This window comes from Jaculus jaculus, chromosome 1 (assembly GCF_020740685.1).
Source record: "Jaculus jaculus isolate mJacJac1 chromosome 1, mJacJac1.mat.Y.cur, whole genome shotgun sequence".
NCBI classification, from domain to species: Eukaryota; Metazoa; Chordata; class Mammalia; order Rodentia; family Dipodidae; genus Jaculus; species Jaculus jaculus.
The window spans coordinates 177,352,758-177,374,017 of NC_059102.1; the positions used below are offsets into that span (position 1 = coordinate 177,352,758).

The following is a 21,260-nucleotide window of genomic DNA, read 5'->3' on the forward strand; positions in this document are numbered from 1 at the left end:
AGCCAATGGGGGACATTTCACACAAACCACAAGAGCTTCTCTTGACTTTTACTGCCTCACTATGATTTTCTAATTAATCATTAATTGAAACTTATGAACTTATTTAACTTTATTTTTTAACCTTTGAAAGACTTTATTAAGGCAGTTTTGGGTTCACAGAAAAATTAAAAGGAAAATACAGATAGTTTCTACATACCCCTAACCCTACATATGCATCACATCTTCATGGAAATCCCTTCCAGAGATTATTTTTGTCATAATTGATGAATTCACATTGGCACATTGTCAGCACCCAAAGTCCACAGTTCACTCTAGCTGCCTCACACTCTAGAGGTTTGCACAAGTACAAATGGATGATGATATATGTGCCTACTATTATAGTGTCCTACTGAGTTTTACTACCTTCAAAATCTGTGCTCCAGCCGGGCGTGGTGGTGCACGACTTTAATCCCAGCACTCGGGAGGCAGAGGTAGGTGGATTGCCATGAGTTCGAGGCCACCCTGAGACTACATAGTGAATTCCAGGTCAGCCTGGGCTAGAGTGAGACCCTACCTCAAAAAAAAAGTCTGTGCTCACCTAGTCCTTTCTTCCTCCCACCCCCTGGAAGGCACTGATGTTCTCCTTAATGTTAGTAAAAGCTGAGCTAATGTTTGTAAGTAGTATGGACACAGAGCATATATTTCATGCAAAAAAAAAGTTCTTCAGTACTTTAAATGTTTTATTATAGAAAGTTGAAAACATATGCAGATGTGATCAAGTGTGTAATGAACTCTCATGTAATCAATAACCAATTTTAATGATTATTAATGCAGGGCAAATTTTATTTTATTTATAGCAGGGTATCTCAACAACAGGACTATGGACTCTTTGGGTTGGAATATTCTTTGTTATGTGGAAGTGTCCTGTGTTTTGTCAGACGTTTCATGGTATCCCATAGTCTCTGTCTCCTTAATGTCAGTGGCACCCAGCATGATTGGACAAGGAAAAAAAATACCTCTAAATATTCCATGGGGGTAGTAATGACCCCTAGTGGAGAACCACTGATTTATACCTCTAACTCACCACAGGCAAAGGGATTGGATATGCTTTTTCAGTGTTCTGACCCCTGCAGACCCTAATTCTTGGACCTCTTTGGAATACTTTAAATGCTATAAGGTCACATTATTAATCCTATGATGTCCAGGTGGTCTTGCAAGCCTGTGACAATCCCCACATGTAAGTGTTCATAAGTGCTGGGTGAATTCCACTTGTTCACATTTCTCACTGATTTCTAAAGCTGTTTCCTACGGGGACTTGGAAGTCCTATTTCCCATTAGATATTCTGCCTGATCAGGAAGGGGTGAGTGAGGGTGCAGAGCTCTGGGGCCCCTTCTCCTCTCATGTGATCATGCCTTCTCCCATGGTATTGCTTAGGCAGTGTGAACTTAAGGCTGAGCTGCCCAAGTTCTTAGTTCTCTGACAGACATCTGGGAGGCAAGTCTACTTTGCTTTTTAATTTTAACATCAAGTGAATTTGAGGTGTCAGGTCTCTGTTGGTACTTGGTAGTCTGAGGTGGCAAGGGACAGGTCCTCCATCGTGATACTCCAGAGAGGCCATAGTTGGCCTAAGCCTCTCCATCCTGTGACAGGGACTTCATCAGCATGAGCCCTCTTTGTCGCATCTCTTTGTCATGAATACAAAACTTGATTATGCTCACAACAGAAAAGTCACAGAAACTCTGAGCATTTTGTGACCAACTTCCATGTGAGATTCTTTCCACACGGCATTTCATACAAGGTATAATATCACACCTTTGTTCGTTCAATATTTTCTAAATATCTATAATGTGCCAAAGATTGGGCTAGAAAGGCTAGTGAAGGTAGATAACCGCTGTTCACTTATTCCACTGACCTTCACAGAATGCTGTTTTGTGACAGCCACACCTGTGAGCACTGGCCAGGGAGTGGTGACATATCCTTCAGGGTGCTCACACTGCAGCAGGCAGTGGCCATAGAAACAGCTGTCATCTCATGAGGCAAGTACTGCGATTCCAAACTGTCCCAAGCAAAGAGTGACCAGTGGCTTGGAGGACGTCTGGTTGGGGCAGGTGGGTTTCCACTCTCTAACAGGAACCCAAGAAACTGTGAAATGTGCCTGGGAGTGGGATTTGTGGCTCCTCCCTCTGAGGTATGTATTATCTGCATGTTACAGGTCAGACTTTGAATGTCTGAGAAGTTGAAAAATGTTCTAGATTTCACATAGTCATGCCTGAAAAAACTCTGAATGTGAACTCAGGAAATTAGCTGTTCTGAGTGCTTTCCCCCAGAAATAGCGTCTTGTAAAATTCATTAGTGCAGCACAGGCTCACAGACCCCCACGGCTGGCCCCGCCTGCTGTGTGAGTTTTAACTTGAAAAGTGTTAGCTTTTTCTGTTTATCTTTTTCCTTTCTTTCTCTACTTTGGAGGCCAGCCAAAATCCTAAGCATGTCTGCCCTGATACTCTGGGACTTTTTCTTAACAAGTCTTCTTTGGTATCTTTTTTTTTTTTTTTATGAAGTCACTAGTGATTTAAGAATTTAAGTCTGGCATATGTCCAATTTTTGTTTCCATAGTTTAAAGTTGTGCTCATGAGTTCCTTTTGGCTTGTTAGGGTCTTAATCATGCATGTCATCTGCCTGGGATATTGAAGGAGAGAAAAGTTGTGATATGAGTGAAATCATCTGGCTCCTATCCTCAGGTGTACTGGAGTCTCAGTGGAGGAGGGGCTGTGTAGCTGCATACCATCCTCAGCTAACTTGAACAAAGTTCAACATGGACCAGGAAGCTTGCAAGTCAGTCTGTGAGCAGTCTGGGTGATATCCTGAGGTGTTAGACAGCCAGACGGTGAAGAAGGAAATGTCAAAGCCTGAGTGGCCTCTCGAGAAGGATGTGGACCTTTGTTGCCACTGGGAACATAAGATTAGAGGAAATCAAAATGTCAGAAGAGAAGATAATTGTAAATTGGTTGAGGTTATGGATAGGGAAAACGTCATCAAGTAACCAAGTCAAAAGACAATCAGTAGAAGAAACAGGACCACATGTGTTATCTGGGATGAGCTCTGTGGTCCTAAGAGGTGTTGAGTATCAAGGTAGGTGTAGCAAGAATATCACTTCTGAAAGTGCTGATAGCATATGTGAAAAGGTTGAGAAAAGGTTTAGCAAATCAAGAAGACACGTAATGAAGGAAGGCTGCAAGGGAAAGACTATTCAAAACATTCAAACGTACCAGAAAGACATCCAACACAGTAACACGGTCCTGCAACCTCAGTATTCCTGAGGGAACATGATGTTGTTTTATTATTATTATGTAGAGAAAGCATTTCCATGCCACTGCACACATGTGGAGGTTAGAGGCCAAGCTTAGAGTGGTGGTCCTCTTCTTCCACCTTGAGACAAGGTCCCTCTTGGTTGTGCTGTCGGAAAGGCCAGTATAAATGACCATCAGGCCTTGGGATTCTGCTGGTTCAGCCTCTGTCTCCCATTGCCATAGGCACATTGGGATCACAAGCCCATGCAGCATTTTGCATCCATCTTCACGTGGGTGCTGAAAATTTTAACTCCTTTTGTACAGCAAGCACCTTCAACAGCTGAGCTGTCATGGAGCCCCAGCATCAGTTTTTAGTAAGTCTTTCCCCTTTGCATACAAAGTGAAGTCGTCTTCAGATGACCATCTGGATCATTCCTTATGGAGTCTACTCACCTTTCACTATTGTGCACATAAGTGTAGCAGATACACCAGACCTTTTACCTAACTAACCTAAGAAGTATTTTGTATCATTTCAGATCTCATCACACACATTACACCCCTCATGGCTAACATAAACAATGTGACTGAGTTCATTTTTCTGGGACTTTCTTCCAGTCGGGAAACACAGGGAGTTTGCTTCGTGATATTTCTGCTCTTATACACAGCCATTGTGCTGGGGAATCTCCTCATGGTGGTCACTGTCGCGGCCAGCAGAAGCCTCGGGTCCCCCATGTACTTCTTCCTCAGTAGCCTGTCCTTCGTGGAGATCTGCTACTCCTCTACCACAGCCCCCAAACTCATCTGGGATCTGCTGGCTGAAAAGAAAACCATATCTTCATGGGGCTGCATGACACAGCTATTCTTCATGCACTTCTTTGGTGGCACTGAGACGTTCCTGCTCACCACGATGGCCTACGACCGCTACGTGGCCATCTGCAAGCCGCTGCACTACACTAGCATCATGAACCGGCGGCTGTGTGCTGCTCTCGTGGGAGTAGCATGGGCGGGAGGCTTCGCGCACTCCCTTGCCCAGATCCTTCTCATCTTCCGCTTGCCCTTCTGTGGCCCCAATGTCATCGACCATTACTTCTGTGACTTGCTTCCAGTGCTGAAGCTTGCCTGCTCAGACACCTTCCTCATCGGTCTGCTGATCGTTGCCAACGGAGGGACACTATCTGTGATCAGCTTTGCAGTCCTCTTGGCGTCCTACGTGGTCATCTTGCTCCATCTGAGGACCCGGAGCTCTGAGGGGCGGCGCAAAGCCCTGTCCACCTGTGGATCCCACATCACTGTGGTCGTGCTGTTCTTTGGTCCCTGTGTCTTCATCTATCTGCGGCCGTCTGCCACCCTGCCTGTAGACAAGATGATAGCTGTGTTCTACACAGTGGTGACCCCGCTCCTCAACCCCGTCATCTACTCCCTGAGAAACGCTGACGTGAAGAAAGCTGTGAAGGTGCTTTGGGTCAGGACAATGAAAATAGACGAAAAATAGAAGCTGAGTCTTTGTATTTATCTTCGGTTTGAGATGATGTTGAAACAAAACTGAAGGGTACAAGGAGTAGAAGAAAACTCATAGGACTTGTTAGCTCTAGAGCTGTTCTTTTCAAGTATCCTACACAACATTTCACTTTACACCCTTGTATAACATTTCCTGTAGGGATGTGCTATAATATACCTAGTCACTTTAGATTATTTCTAATTTTGCCCCCTACAAATTACAATGTGATAAATATTCAAAGTGAAATAACTTCTGCTTTTATTTTAGATTTACTCACTACAGCGAATTTACTTTGTTAAGGATTTTGTGGGTTAAGGAGGTGGCTCAGTGATTGAAAGTGCTTATTGCACAAGCCTGATGACTGGTGTTCATATCCCCAGCCCCAAGCAGCACATGTGTCTGTAATCCCAATGCACCTTCGGCAGTGAGAGGCAGTCAAGAGAATCCCCAAGCTCAAGAGCTGGCTAGCTAGTCTGGTGTCTGCAATGTAAAACGATAAGATCCTGTCTCAAACAAGGTGGAAGGTGTGAACTGATACCCTGAGTTGTCCTCTGATCCCCACACATGCACCATGGCACATGAACACCCATCTACACACAAACACATACACATGCATATGTATACACCAAAGAAAGACAAATGAAACTCTTTAATGTATTCTGTGATATTGAATACATGCCTTGTCAAAGTGCTCCTTACAGAATCAAACAAGGTAAATACATTTCATAAGAAATGTGCTTTTAGCCGGGCATGGTGGCACATGCCTTTAATCCCAGCACCTAGGAGGCAGAGGTAGAAAGATCATGTGAGTTCAAGGCAACCCTGAGACTATAGAGTAAATTCCAGGTCAGCCTGGACTAGAGTGAAACCCTACCTTGAAAAAAAAAAAAGTGTTTTTAGGATTGGAGGAATGGCTTAGCGGTTAAGGTACTTGCCTGAGAAGCCTAAGGAACCAGGTTTGGTTCTCCAGATACCACGTAAGCCAGATGCATGTGCCATCACATGCATCTATAGTTTGTTTGCAGTTGCTAAGAGGCCCTGGCATGCTCTCTCTCTTTCTCTCTCTCTCATAAATAAATAAAAAATAAAATATTTTTAAAAAGAAATGTGCTTTTAAATTGTCTCAAAGTATCTCCTAGTAAGGTATGTACTAACTTTACAAGGAACGTGTACCTTTAGCTGCCCCCTCATACAATTGCCCAAAGTTAACAACATCAACAATGAGCTAACCTAATGTCATCTGCTCCTAATATTATTTACTGTAGAGGTACACAGTACCACTACTATGGTATTTCTACTGCAGCAATCTCAATCAAAGATGAAAATGGAGAAGGGAAACCAAATCTGAGGTACATTCTGCAAAAATCAAGAAAGATTGAAGAATTATTCCTCAAAAGAGTAACACAACTGAATCCAACCCAACATTGAACTTTAGGTTGAATCCTGTGCTAGATAAAGGACATTAATTAATTAATTAGGCCAAAACACTGTAGATGACATCATAAAATTATATAAATGTTGATGTTACTCATTGAAATATCTAGGTTATATTGAAAGCTTTCAAGCATTTCAGAAAAAATATTACCATTTTATGCTATGTAGTTAAGATATACAGAATACTCTTCTAAGATATGTGTACACAGTGAAATCATTAGTACAGTGAAATAAATAGAGTACATAAAGCCCACTATTACAGCAATTTTTCACTGTGCAACATTGTTTGTTTGTCAGACACAGGATCTGGCTATGTTGTGCAGGATGACCTCAAACTTACAGAATTCTATTCATGAAGGAGAGGCCTTTGTGACCTCATTATCACTTTCAATTTTTAAATTAGCATACATTGTAATTGCCTCTATTATGATATTTTTATGTATGTATGTCATTTTGGTTTGTTCTTTTGCTCTCATTCATCCTTCTCCCCCATCTGGCTTCCCCACTCTTGCTGGTCCTCTATCTCACCCCAAATAGTCCCCCTTCTGCTTTCATCTCAGGTGTGTTTTCTTGCTCTCTCTTTCTGTCTTCCCTCCCTCCTAAGATCTCTTCATCCTTTCTCATAGGCCCCTTTCCACTTTTTTGGCTTATATAAACACATCCTCATAAATTTAAATATAGAATCCACATAGGAGAAAAATTGTGATATTTGTCTTCCTGAGCTGGTCTTATTTCATTTAACAAAACAATTTCCAGTTACATCCATTTTGCTGCAAATATCATGATTTCGTTTTTATTCATTATTGAATAAAATTTCATTATGTATATGTACAACTTTTTATTTTTATTTATTTGAGAGCAACAGACAGAAAGAGAAAGAGACAGAGAGAGAGAGACTGAGAGAGAGAATGGGCATGCCAGGGCTTCCAGCCACTGCAAATGAACTCCAGATGCATGCGCCCCCCTTGTACATCTGGCTTATGTGGGTCCCGGAGAATCAAGCCTTGAACCAAGGTCCTGAGGCTTCATAGGCAAGTGGTTAACCACTAAACCATCTCTCCAGCACATACAACATTTTTTGTCTATTGATCTCAGGCTTGTCCTATTTCTTAGCTATTGTGAACGGTACAGCTATAAACATGAATATACAAGTTATCTCTTCAGGTATATGCACTGGCATGGTATATCTGGATCATATGGTAGTTCTACATTTTTAAAGATTTATTAAATTTATTTATTTGAGACAGAGAGAGAGACAGCGAGAGAGAGAGAAAATGTGTGCACCAGGGCCTCGAGCCACTGCAAACGAACTCCAGATGCATGCACCAACTTGTGCATCTGGCTTATATGGGACCTGGAGAATCAAACTTGGATCCTTAGACTTCACAAGCAAGCTCCTTAGCCACTATGCTGTCTCCCAGACCTACATTTAGTTTTTTGAAGAACATCGACACTAATTTCCATAATGGCTACACCAATTTACATTCTCAAAAAATGAAAATTTTAAGTTATTATTTATTACCAAGGAGAGAGTGGGCATACCAAGGCCTCTCGTCACTACAAATGAACTCCAGTTCCTTTGTGTATTTGGCTTTTTATGGGTACTAGGGAATCAAACCCAGGCTTTGCAAGTAAGTACCTTTAATTGATGAGCCACCATTCCAGTCCAAAATGATATTTTAAAAGAAGTAAAAGCTGGGTGAGCATATACCGCAACAAGGAGGGGCCGGGGGAGGGGGTAGAACATGGATAAGCCTAACAATGGTACCAACTTGACTGTATTCACTGAGTACAAAACTAATTAATAAACAATAAATAAATTTTTAAAAAGCTGGGTGAGGTATACATACCTGTAATCTTAGCACTTGGGAAACTCAGGCAAGAGAATTACAAGTCAAGATGAGCCTGGCCTACATGCCAAAGTTCTGGGCCAGCCAGGGCCACAGTGCCAAAACCTTGTCAAAAAGAAAGTGAAAAGTATCAGAGAAAATTTACAAATGATTTGTAAAAAAGCAAGACAGGGTCTGGAGAAATGAAGCCTAAGGACCCTGGTTCAAGGCTTGATTCCCCAAAATCCATGTAAGCCAGATGCACAAAGTGTCACGTGCATCTAGAGTTCATTTGCAGTGGTTGGAGGCCATTCTCTCTCTCTCTCTCCACATGTGTATATATATTTGATGTTCCTGAAAAGAGAGAGTCAAAACAGTGAAATTGAATTACTATAACCCAACATGCATTCTAGAAATTTTAAAAGTACCTGAATCTATTTGTGAAAAAAAAATCTAATGGATTTAAGAAAAGAAATGACCTAAAACAATCAATTCTAGGACATTATTCGAGTAAAACTATTATTTATTCAGGATAAAGTAAGAAAAAAAGAGGGCTGGAGAGATGGCCTAGCGGTTAGGGAGCTTGCCTGCAAGACCAAAGGACCCAGGTTTGATTCCAGGACCCATGTAAGCCATATGCACAAGGTGGCGCATGCATCTGGAGTTCCTTTCCAGTGGGCTGGAAGTCCTGACATGCCCATTCTCTCCCTCCCTCCCTCTCTCTCTCTCTCTCTCAAATAAAGAAAAATAAAATTAATAAATATTAAATAATAAATATTAATAAAATAATAAAAGAAATAAAAATAATTATTAGTTTATATAACTATCTCTTATACTAATTAAAAGAAAAAAGATTAATCCCAGCACTCGGGAGGCAGAGGTAGGAGGATCACCATGAGTTCTAGGCCACCCTGAGACTACTTAGTGAATTCCAGGTCAGCCTAGACTAGAGTGAAACCCTACCTCAAAAAACCAAAAGAAAAAAAGAAAGAAAGAGAGATCATGTCATTCCTGAAAAACATCATTTTATATTTCCTTTTTAAAATATTTTATTTTTATTTGTTTGTTTATGAGTGAAAGAGAGATAATGGGCATACCAAAGCCTCTAACCACTGCCAATGCATTCCAGATATATGCACTGCCTTGTGCATCTGGCTGACATGGTTTCCAGGGAGTCAAACCTGGGGCCTTGGGCTTTGCAGGCAAGCGCCTTAGCCACTAAGCCATCTCCAGCCCTATTTGTTGTGGTGGTAACTGTGGTAGTGCTGGCCTGTAATACTGGCACCTGGAGGTGGTGAAGCAGAAGGATCATGAAATTGAGATCAGCCTGGGCTACAAAATAAGACTCTGTATCTCCATTTTTTTTCTTGTAAAGCAAGTTTATGAACAATAAAATTCTCCCATTAAAAAAAATAATAGGGCTGGAGATATGACTTAGTGGTTAAGCATTTACCTGTGAAGCCTAAGGACCCCGGTTCAAGGCTTGATTCCCCAGGACCCATGTTAGCCAGATGCACAAGGGGGCGCACACGTCTGGAGTTCATTTACAGTGGCTGGAAGCCCTGGTGCGCCCATTCTCTCTCTCAGTCTCTGCCTCTTTCTCTTTCTCTCTCTGTTGCTCTCAAATAAATAATAATAATAATATTAGGGCTGGAGAGATGACATAGCCTAAAGACTCAGGTTTGACTGCCCGAGACCTATGCAAGCCAGATGCACAAGGTAGCACATGCATGTGTCTGGAGTTCATTTGCAGTGGCTGGAGGCCCTGGTGCATCCGTTCTCTCTCTCTCCTTCTCTCCCTCTCTCTGTCTCTAACAAATAAATAAAATAAAATAATTTTAAATTTAAACAAGCATTTATCCATTCATTACTATTGTAGTGGAATTTTCTAATGAAGAGTAAAAGGCTTGTTCTGCCCCAAATCTGAAGTGTTCATGCTATTCTCCCCCTATGTAAATAGTATCTTGTTCCCACATTCACCTCCTACTTAGTATCTTCAGATGTTTTCCTGCTTTATTGAGCACAATTTACAAATATGAGAAATATATATACATGTTTAAAAATGCTGTCATTTTAAGAGAAAAGACTTTATTTTGCCTTTCTTTGTAACAATAGTTATTCTGGATAGAGTACTTGGCCAATTTTTCCCCAGTGGTTAGAGTGGGTCTTCCCACTGTCCTCCAACGGCCACTACTTCTGAGGAGAAGTCAGCTGTTGTCACATTGTACTTCCTTGTGTCTGGTGAGGTGAAGTTGCATCTTGCTGCTTTCAGGATTGTGTCCTTGACTCTCAAGGGGACTGGGTTGTGTGTGGCTATGAATTTCTGTATTCCTCACTTGGAGCTTGTTGAACACTTGCGCGTGCAGATGTAAAGCTGTTGCTATCTTTACTTGCTTGCTCACCTCACGTTCTTCCAGAGATAAGCAGCTATCTAGGGCTCACTCTGGTCTTTCATGAGCCTATTACAGCCTTGAACATGTGCACAATAGACCACGAAAGGTGGACGCTACCGTATCAAGGCTCTTTAGTTGCCTCATGTCTTTCAGTGGCCTTTTGAGTTTGTATACCTGGCTGTTATTTTGCTCAAGGAGCCTTAAGCCGTAAGGTTATTTGCAGTGTTGAATTCTGACTGCTTGCCACTGAGATTGCTATTATTTTTTTTACAATGCCAGCCATAAAAATGTCCTCAGAATGCTCCAAGTCAAGCCATCGCTCTCCAGGTGTGGGGCTGCCCGTCCCTGTCCTCACTGGTTGCCTGATGCTCTGCCTGACAGAACTGCACCAAGGAGCTTGGGAGTAAGGGGTCGAAGGCAGCTGCAGTCTTCGATGTAGACGCCTCGGCACGCAGCCCTCTGCTGCTCTTTCACAGGCTGAGGAATTTCCTTGAATAAACCCTTCTCTGACTTGCATGTTTTCAGTTAATATCCAAGGTCCTCATATCACTATTTTGAGAAATTTGCCTAGTTTTTATTCTCATTATTTCTTGACAGAAATCTTATGAGCCCTTTATTTAGCTACTCCAGAAATTTCACCTTTACAGGTTTTATCTTAAATGACAAAACATTAGAAGTGAAATATGCTAACATGTAATCGTGAACTGGCGGAAGTGTTGATACATAGAAGGCAGAGAACATGGGAAAACAGGAACTACAATGCACAAAGCATCCACAGGCATGGAAGTTGTGGTGGCTTGAATGTAAAATGGCTCCCTAGGCTCGTGGGTTTGAATATAATACCACAGCTATGTTCTGTGAGTGCCAAGCTTCATTCTAATCCAACAGCAGAACTCGGCAGCATCACCCACATGACACTGGCTTTGAAAGGATGAAAGATGCAAGATGGAGAAGGTCGTGGAGTATTTCACCACAGCTGCAGAGAGCCACTGAGGCTAAACTATGTGAGTCAGAGTCCCCACAAAGAGGCCACTGCATGAAGCTGTTTAGGTGAGCCCTAAGTTGCAAGGGAGATTCTAGATGTTAGACGTGCCAGGACCGTGGGAGTCCCACCCAGAAAATCTGTAGGCTCAGAGCAGATCTGGCCACGAGACTACAGGCAAGCACTGCTGGCGGACTGCAGCTACGCAAGCTGTTTTTGTAGCTCAGAGAATTTCACCAAGATTGGCAGACACCTGGCACAGAGCTGTAGAATTTGGTAATTGTCCTGCTGGGTTTCCATCTGGGTTCAATCTTTCCTTTCTGTGTTCCTATTCCTCCCCTTTGGAATGAGAATGTTTACTCTGTGCCATTGTATATTAGAAGCAAGTACCTGTGTTTTGCTCTTGAGTCTCAGATGAGACTTTGAACTGGACTTTTGAACAATGTTAGCACTATAGTAAGAATATGAGGATTTTCAAGGTGCTTCATGAGTCCTTGGGGCCTATGGGGGTCAGGGAAGGAATGTGGTGGTTTAAGTGTAAAATGGCCCCCCACATAGGCTCATGTTTTTGAAGACTTAATCCCCAGCTGGTGGTACTGTTCTGGAAGGTTGTTGAGCCTTTAGGTGGTAGAGCCTTTCTGGAGGAAGTATGTTACTGGTGGGGGGTGGGGGGGCTCCAGGCTTGATGGTCCAGCCCTGATTGCTGTTCTTTCTGCTTCCTGTGCTACCCTGAGACACCAGCTTTCCACTCCTGTCACACTCTGGAACCCTTTTCCTTCCGTGAGCTGCTTCTAGTTGGGCATTTTGCCCCAGCAGTGATAAGGTAGTTGATTTAGAAAAGTATCTAGGAGGTCCTTTTAACCTCGCAGGGAAAGAGAACAGTTGCCCAATTGAGAATCAAGAAATCGTGCACAAGAAGCACAATGACGAGATAGCCCTGCCACAGGGGCTGCAAGCAGCCTAACCAGGGTCACAGAGAAGACATGACTAAGATTCTGAGGGGACTACAGCCAAGACAGGCTCTGTAACAGTTAATCTCTGGCCACCAACTTGACAGGAATTACAATCACCATGGAAACAAATCTCTTGGTATGTCTATTAGAGAGTTTCCAGATTGGGACCTATACCATAATTGTAAGTGGCACCATTCCATAGGATAGGTTCCAGGACTATATTTTAAAAAACGGAGAAAGCTAACTGAGAACGCAGCAGCCATTGCTCTCCTTTCTCCATGCTGATGTAACAATGTGATGCTATCTTCCTGCTCCTGCCTGCTTTCCTCACCATGATGAAACATCCTCTTGAAACTATAAGCCAAAATAATCCCTTTCCTCCCAGAAGCTACCTCTGGTCAGGTGTTTCATCCAAGCAACAAGAAAATAACTGATACTGGCTTAAATTAACAAAGAGAGTGAAGAGCCATAGCTCAGACTTCATAGTATTTTGATGAGCCAGTAAGAAAATGTGTAACAACAAAAGCTTTGAAAATAAACAATAAAAAATAAGAGATAATATGTTTAAAAGTCAACCAATGGGGCTGGAGGGATGGCTTAAGAGTGAAGGCATTTGCCTGCAAAGCCAAAGGACCCAGGTTCTATTCCCCAGGACCCATGTTAGCCAGATGCACAAGGCAGGGGCACATGCATCTGCAGTTCATTTGCAGTGGCTGGAGGCATGGATGTGCCCATTCTCTCACTCTCTCTCCCTCTTTCTTTGTCAAATAAATAAACAAAAATATAATATTTTTAAAAATCAACCAACTAGTGCCCAGGGAAATGTAAACTGCATTGGAATACATCATTTTTACCATCTGTTCAGAAGAAATGTAAATGTTGATAATATCCATTGTTGGTACAATGTAGGACAGCATTAGTGGCGTATATGTTAGTAACTTGGGCAGAAATAACTGTAGACTGAATGTGCTTTTAGGCACACAACTAGACCACACGGCTGGCCATTACTGTAGTCAGGAGTAATGTCAGTGACTTCTCTCCAACCAAATGTAAGAGGTGATGTGAGCTCCATTCTGGTGTGGCAATAGAAGTCCCCCACAAACACATCCTATGTCCTTCTTCTTCCACTGCCTGGATGCAGCTAATGCTGAGGCCTTGATTGTCATCACTGAAGATGAGTGTAGGAGAGAGCCACACACTGAGCTCAGACTACCCAGAACTGTTTACTGATACTGGTTAAATCGGTGGACTTTTCTGGGACCCTTCACTGCCACAACCAAACCAAACATAATGAACTAAGCTGCTGAGATTTTGTCTTTTTCTCTCTTTTTTGGAGCGTGTGTGTGCACGCATGCATGGACACACACATGCATGGACATGTCTAAGAATGCTTGCATGTATCTGTGAGCATGCATAAAGACTAAAGCTTGACATCAGGTGTCTTCCTTCATTGCCCTCCACCTTACTGTGGTAATCACACACTGAACCCAGAGGTCACTGAGTTGTCTGGTCTCCCCGTCCAGCTGGTACCCGCCAGGAATTCCTTGTCTCTACTTCCCAAGTGCCCCCACACCTGTCAAGCACCTACCTGGTTGTGGAGAATCCAAACTCAGGTCCTTATATTTGCAAAGCAAGTGCTTTACCCTCTGAGCCACTTCCCCAGGGCCCTACTAGGATTTTTTTCTTTTTTTTTTTTTTTTAGAGAGAGGGCATGCCAGGGCCTGTAGCCACTGATATGAACTCCGTATGTATGTGCCACCTTGTGCATCTGGCTTTACATGGGTACTGGGGAATTGAACTCAGGTCCTTATGTTTTGTAGGCATGTGCCTTAATCACTTAATCATCTCTTCACCCCCTGCTAGGATTTTTAATGGTGAGTCTCTGCCTCCTCCTACAAAATGTAGTATGTGCAGTCTAGTGACCCTAGTTAGCTAACACAATATTGCAAATAAGCAATGAGAGTTATACACAGAGAAAGACACTGTAACATTGCTTAGTATATAAAATATTGTTTGCAATGAACCTGAAATTTTTCACCTACACAAAATAGAGTATCAACTAACTGTAAGGGGTGGGAGATAGAAGAAGAATGAAGATAAAAGAGACAGAAACCCAGGCACGGTGGCACACACCTTTGATCCCAGCATTCAGGAGGCAGAGGTAGGAGGATCACTGTGAGTTCAAAGCCACGCTGAGACTACATAGTGAATTCCAGGTCAGCCTGGGCTAGAGTGAGACCCTACCTCAAAAAACAGAAAGAGAGTGAGAAAGGTTCTTCCATAGATCAGTGATGGAACAATAAAAATAACTTGGTCTTAAGGTTGACACACACCCATGGGCTTGCACCACATGTATGTACACATATACAAGCATACATTGTGACATATACAAAATAAAATAGTTAAAATAATGGATACATCTATATATGGTGACACTGAAAAAGCTCTAAAACACATTGTCAGTGGAGAAAGCAAGTTGTGAAATATGTGTAGGTATACTACTGTAAGGTAAAAACCAAATACTTGTTGACTGACTTGTTGCCACCAAGCCTCTCAACTCAGAGCGGACTCTGAAATGAGCACGAATGTTCTCTACAGAACAGTCATCATGCAGGGAGAAAAGGGCCCGTTCTGAGTTCAAGACCATTCAGTCTACTGCCTCTGGACCCGCGCCCAGGCTTTATGAAACAGTGAAAGCTTTGGCAACTAATTACACCCTAAGGAGCTGAGGCAGAGAGTTAAGAAAAGTTTGCAAAGAAGCAAATTAATGTTATCCCTTGGAGGTTCATCAGAGCTCACTTAAAACTTTTACTCCCTCAAGCTCCCAGGAGCTTTGGGTCTGCAATTAAGGGCACAATTAGAGACAGGGAGAGCACATGAAGTCACTTGCATACTAACCCACTACAGAGTGATATCCTGCCTCTAAAGAAAAAGGAGAGAGAGAGCTGGGGTGATATCTCAGTCGCTTGCCTTGTAAGGCCGAAAAACTGAGTCTAATCCTCAGGTCCTATGTAAAAAAGCCTATTGTCTTAAAAGTGTGCTTGTGATCCAAGTGCTGGGTAGGCAGAGGCAGGTGAATACATGGGGGTTATTAGCCAGCCAGTCGAGCCTAATTGGTGAGCTGGAAGACAATGACAGACCCCAGCTAAAAAAAAAAGTGGATAGCATTCCTAAGGCGTGACTCCAAAGTTGTCTTCTGCCTTCACATACACATGAGCACATGTGCACATGCACACATACACACATGCAAAAGATTACAATTTTAATTAAGAATAAATAAACAAGTACAAGTTAATGGGAAGCCACGACTTGTGGTCCCATCCTCCTCATGTAACCACAGGGTAGACTGTTTTGTAGTCTTAGCAAGACCCCTGCTAGCCCCATAACAACACAGTCAGAAGAACTGGGTTGCCATGCCAACACATGAAAGTAGAAGCCACTTGCTTCCTTCCTACTTCTCCAACTAGGTCACTACATGAGGGAGATTAATGCCATTTATGGACTCCCTACAATGCGATCACTGACCTAAGCACTTGACTCAATGCCCTGACCAATGTATCAGATGATATCGACAGTTCTCTGCTTCTTCCTGGAGCTGCAGCTCAATGCTACTTCCCCACAGATGGAATCTGGATGAAAATGATGCACATCATTTCTATACCTGGCCCATCACACACACATACACACACAACTGTATTCAGTCTGATGGTGCCACTTTGGGTGATTATTTCTAGAATTTATTTTTTTATTTACATGTATGTATGTAAACATGCCAGGCCCTACTTTTCACCTCTTCCTGATAGTGTCATCATATTCTGAATCCATCAAGGGACTCATTGATTAGGTTAGGGCCGACATGACCCAAAACTTCCCAAAAGCTTATCATCTGGCAAGAAGAGGAAGAGCTCATGAGGCCATAACACTCCCAGAGGAGCCATTGGCAATTAAGTTGCTGAAGGAGGAGGAATCATGTTCATTTGTACCACTGGTAAGTTGTCCATGCTCCAGTAAATAATGCCCACCCATGGCACTGCAGAGATGGCTCAGAACTTAAGGGGCTTGTCTGCAAAACCTAATGACCCTGGTTTGATAGCCCAGTACCCACATCAAGCCAGATGCACAAAATGGCACATGCATCTGGAGTTCATTTGCAGTGGCTAGAGACCCTGGCATGCCCATAGTCACTGTCTTCCTTACTCTCATATCTTTGCTTGCAAATAAGTAATAAATAAATATTGCCCATTCATGATCACAGAAGTAGCCCTAATTAAACCAAGGAGGGGTCATAAGAAAGACATGAAAGTAGGAAGGGGGTTAGTTGGGAAGAAGGAGTTCAGTGAGAGTGGAAGGAAGCTATGAAAGGGTAATGGAGGGGAGGGTAGCAGTTAAGTTCTCAATGCTGACACAAAACACCCAACCTAAAGCAGCTTATGAGAGGAGAGGGTTTATGTCAGCTTGCAGTGTTAAGAGGAAGTTTCATGACACTGGAAAAACAAAAACAGAGAAGGTGGTAGATTCACATCTTCCTACATCAGCAGCAGAGTGAGAGACAGCAGCAAGAGTGAGCTGGCTCTGAGCACGCAGTGGGCTGGACTAATAAACGTCAAGAGCTACCTCCAATGACACACCTCCTCCAGCAAGACTCCACCTCCCAAAGGCTCCACCAGCTGAGGACCAAGTAGGAGGCGTAATCACAAATACTGGAGGCTATGGAAGACATTTTCCATTCAAACCACCACATTGGGTAAAAAGGATCAAAATATGTCATATTTACATATATGTATATATATGAAATTGTCAAAAAAAATAAAGTTCATAAAGATGAATAGAAGGCTTTTTGGAGTAGGAAATGCCTAAAGCTCAATTGTAGGTAAAAGCTAACTGAGAAAAGAAGGAAGGATAAAAACATTTGAGTGAATGAAGATAACGTGTGGAAAACTGTGTGTAAGTGGTTATTTTTTGTGGCCAGTGGGTAGATCCTAAGGAGAAGGCAGCCTGGTAGTTGGGATTCATTATAGAACCTTGAGTGCTAAACTCAGGCAGCAGACAGACCTGTTCCAGACATCACCCCGGCTGTCCCCGCCCCCACCCGACTGGTTCCCAGAGATGTGAATGAGATGATTCCCTCTAGAGAGAGAGAAATTCAAAGGGCAGATCCATCCTGCCGTCTGGTGCTTTCTTTGCATCTTGCTGCCACAGAGCTGATGGTGTTTTGCAGAGACCTAGAACACAGGGAGGCACAGATCAAGGTCATGCTCAAGGGACAGGGCCTTTTAGGATGCCTAGGCCACACCTTTCCCACCTGACATGCTGTGAGGAGAGAGCTGACCTCTCAGAGGAGTTTGCTCCTGAGGAACCTTTTCTTCCTGCTGAACAAACCTGTTTCCCTGTTGCTACCATGCACAGGCTGTTACCCACCCATTGTCACCTTCTAAACATTCTGAGAAATTGCCCTGCCTTCTTCCTCCCACGAAAGCTCTGGGAGTATATAGGAGCTCCCAGGCCAGGTGGGGTGGCCAGGACCAAAATGAACATATAGAATTGGTTCACAGGGCCTTCAGGAATTCCATCTTGGGAATCTGTGACTCATATTAAAGAAGTGGCCATGCTGCTGGAAGAGTCCATATATGTGGGCTAGGTTTTCTATGATACATGCATAGCAGCTGGTCTCACGCCCAGGCCTACAGCAAGGAGAACACTGAGCAAAATCCCTCAGATCCAGATGTGTGGTGCTACCTAAGGTGAAAGTCCTAACTGGGGTGCCCAACTGCATGCAAGGCTCTCAAAGGTTTGAATTTCTGCTTAGTTTTCTTGTTAATGTCACACAAAAATACAGGGGATTTTTTTTTTCTTACCATTGTAACATTCATTGTTGACAAAGGTACAAAGAATAGGACAATCTCATATCCTCTGATGTGTGTGTGTGTGTGTGTGTGTGTGTGTGTGTGTGTGTGTGTGTTGTATGCTCATGTTCCTCTTTGGACACATGCGGAGACCAGAGAAAGATGTTGGTATCCTCCTCTATCACTCATCTACCTTGTTTTCTTAATTCAGAGTCTCTCACTGAACCTGGAGATTTTTATTTAATTTTTTTGAGGCAAGTCGAACAGACCGCCCTTTTTTTTATGAGAGAAAAAGAGAGAGGGAAAGAATTGGTGCACCAGGGCCCCCAGCCACTGTAATTGAACTCCAAATATGTGCACTACCTTGTGCGCATGTGCAACCTTGTGTGTCTGACTTACATGGGACTTGGAGTGTTGAACATGGGTCCTTAGACTTCTCAGGCATCTCTTAGCTTAACCACTAAACCATCTTTTCAGCCCTGAACCTGTAGATTTGTGTGTGTGTGTGTGTGTGTGTGTGTGTGTGTGTGTGTGTGTGTGTGTATGTGTGTGTGTGTTGCTGCTCAGTTTTATTATGCTGACCCTTGGCCTTGACCAACAGACTAACCACTATGGAGATCCCAAAATGGCCCATGTCAGGAGCTAGAGATGCCAGGTTAGGGAGTGGGTCCCAGTGAAACACTAAAGGAACTATACAGTTTCCTTGGCTAGGCAGACAGAAAGGGGAAGATGACCCTTGATAGGTGACCATGTTCTAACATAAGATGGCAAAAGAGTGACCCCACCTCCTCCTTTTCCTTCCTGGCCTATGTGAATTTTCTTTTCTTATTATTAATTATGGACATACTAAGTATGGATAGATACATCATGTGTTGGTACTATCCTTTCCCTCATCCTTGCCCCCATTCTGCTGGGGGCCCTCCTCAGTGGGGTTGTGGATTATGTGTTGTAGGAGCAGCCATCAGTTTTGGGGGAGAGGCATGATGTCCCAACTTGAGGCTCTAACAATCTTTCTGCCCCATCTTCCACAAAATTCCCTGAGCCGTGCTGTATGAGTCTTAAGTCTACTTCAGTGATGGGCTTTTAGGAGCCTCTGGGTCTCTGCTTTGGTGATAGGTGTTGAATGTCCACAGCCTCTGTCTCCTCCACACTGGCACTGATTGTCAGGCTCACCACGGAAGCTGCATCCTTGCTCATGTACCCAGTTCTTCTGTGGTTTTAGCAAGGGCTTGGCTAAAGTGCAGGGGTAGATTACCTCCTAAAGTCTCACTACTGTCTGAAAAAGAAGAGCAGATTCTTCAACAGAGGTGAAGTAAGCACAGGTTAAATGGGTTAAGCATTATTAATTTAGGGAGAATTTTATGGATGTAGTCCCTCTTTTATCCCAAGATTAGTGGGAGCTTTACACTAGAGACCATAATCTTTATCTCCATAGGATTCTGTCCTGGTTCCCAGTTCCAGATATGGGTTCCTTTCCACTGAAAGAATCTTTTAGCCAATCAGAAAGCTATTGGTTACCCACCAAGGCTATGTGCCACTATTGCACTTGTTTGCACATCTGGTCAGGGTGTTTGCTTTTCAGTATCTTAGACCCCTGGTTGCTCTGACAGTTGTTGGCCACTTTCTCCTGTTGAGGGTTCAACCTTTTAGTCTATCTTTAAGGATAAAGGTTTCTATGGTACCAGTCATTTGGGGTTCAGTTTTGTATTTTCTCCCAAAGTCCTTCCCTCCCTATTGTCTGGGCCTCAAGTTGCCTATCAGGTCAGCAACTCAAGCTGATCCACGTTAGAAATCACAAATGAATGAGACCATGTCAATTGTCTTTCTGTGATTGTGTGAGTTCGTTGAGTATGATCTATTCTCAGTCCGTCCATTTTTCTACAAATTTCATTGTGTCATTTTCTTCTTCCTAATGAGTAGAATTACATTGTGTAAATATACTGCAACTTTGTTATCCATTCATTCAGTGGGCACTGGGTTTGTTCCAGTTCTTAGCTATTATGAATCAAGCAACTGTAAAGATAGTTGAGCAACTATCTCTATAGTGAAGCATTGAGCACTTACGGTAAACACCCATGTGGCAAACAGCTTCAAGTCGCTGACATAAACTTCTAGACCAGGCACAGTTATGGAGAAAGGGATATTTACAGTTATGGAGAAAGGGATATTAACTGAAGCTTACAAATCCAGAGGAAGTTCCATAATGGCACAAGAAGCTGGCCCTGCTTTTACAAGTCCAAGCAGAGAGAAGCCACAATCCAAAAGCTAAAAGCCACATAGCACAGCATACTTCAGGAACTCCAGCTAGGCACACTCTGCATATCTTTATATTGGAATTTCAAACCCACCACAACACCTTAAGATCCATCCAGTGACAACTCCTCCAGCCAAGTGGCTGCAGATCCAAACTACAAACTAATAAAACACTGAATACTGGGGGCCATCTATTCAAACTATCACAGCCCAGTAAGGGAATAACTGGGTCTGTTAGCAGGTCTATATTCACTCTTTTCAGGAATCTCCATATTGATCTCCATAGTGTTGTACAAGCTTACAATCCCACCAAGAGTGAATAAGGGTTCCTGCTTCTTCACATCCTTGCCAACATTTGTTGTCATTTGATTTTTTTTTTTCAAGGTAGGGTCTCCCTCAGGCCCAGGCTGACCTGGAATTCACTATGTAGTCTCAGGCTGGCCTTGAACTCACTGTGATCCTCCTACCTCAGCCTCCCAAGTTCTGGGATTAAAGGTGTGTGCCACCACACCCAGCTTAGTCATTCAGTTTTTAATGATTTCCATCCTTACTGGAGTAAGGTGGAATCATATAGTTGTTGTAATTTGCATTTCCCTGATGGTTAGGGATGTTGAGCATTTTCTTAAGTATGTGTGTTAGCCATTTGTGTTTCTTCCCTGAGAACTCCCTATTTAGTTCTCTACCCAAATTTTTGGAATGGGGTGCTTGATTATTTTTATTATTTAGGGTTTTTTAAAATTTCTTTGTAGATTCTAAATAGTAGGCTCCTGTCAGTGGTATAGATGGCAAAGATTTTCTGTCATTCTGT

General features: G+C 42.9%; 1 protein-coding gene across 1 annotated transcript; it reads left to right on the forward strand.

The window, feature by feature from the left end:
• The first annotated feature begins 3,829 nt into the window (after positions 1-3,829).
• LOC123455273 (olfactory receptor 4X2-like) lies at positions 3,830-4,759 on the forward strand. The gene has a single exon (XM_045135613.1). The coding sequence runs from the start codon at positions 3,830-3,832 to the stop codon at positions 4,757-4,759; it is 930 nt and encodes a 309-aa protein (XP_044991548.1).
• Positions 4,760-21,260: the final 16,501 nt, after the last annotated feature.

Bases quoted from the DNA above. Each gene is read 5' to 3' on its own strand.
- LOC123455273 (XM_045135613.1), top strand. From the start codon at position 3,830: ATGGCTAACATAAACAATGTGACTGAGTTCATTTTTCTGGGACTTTCT.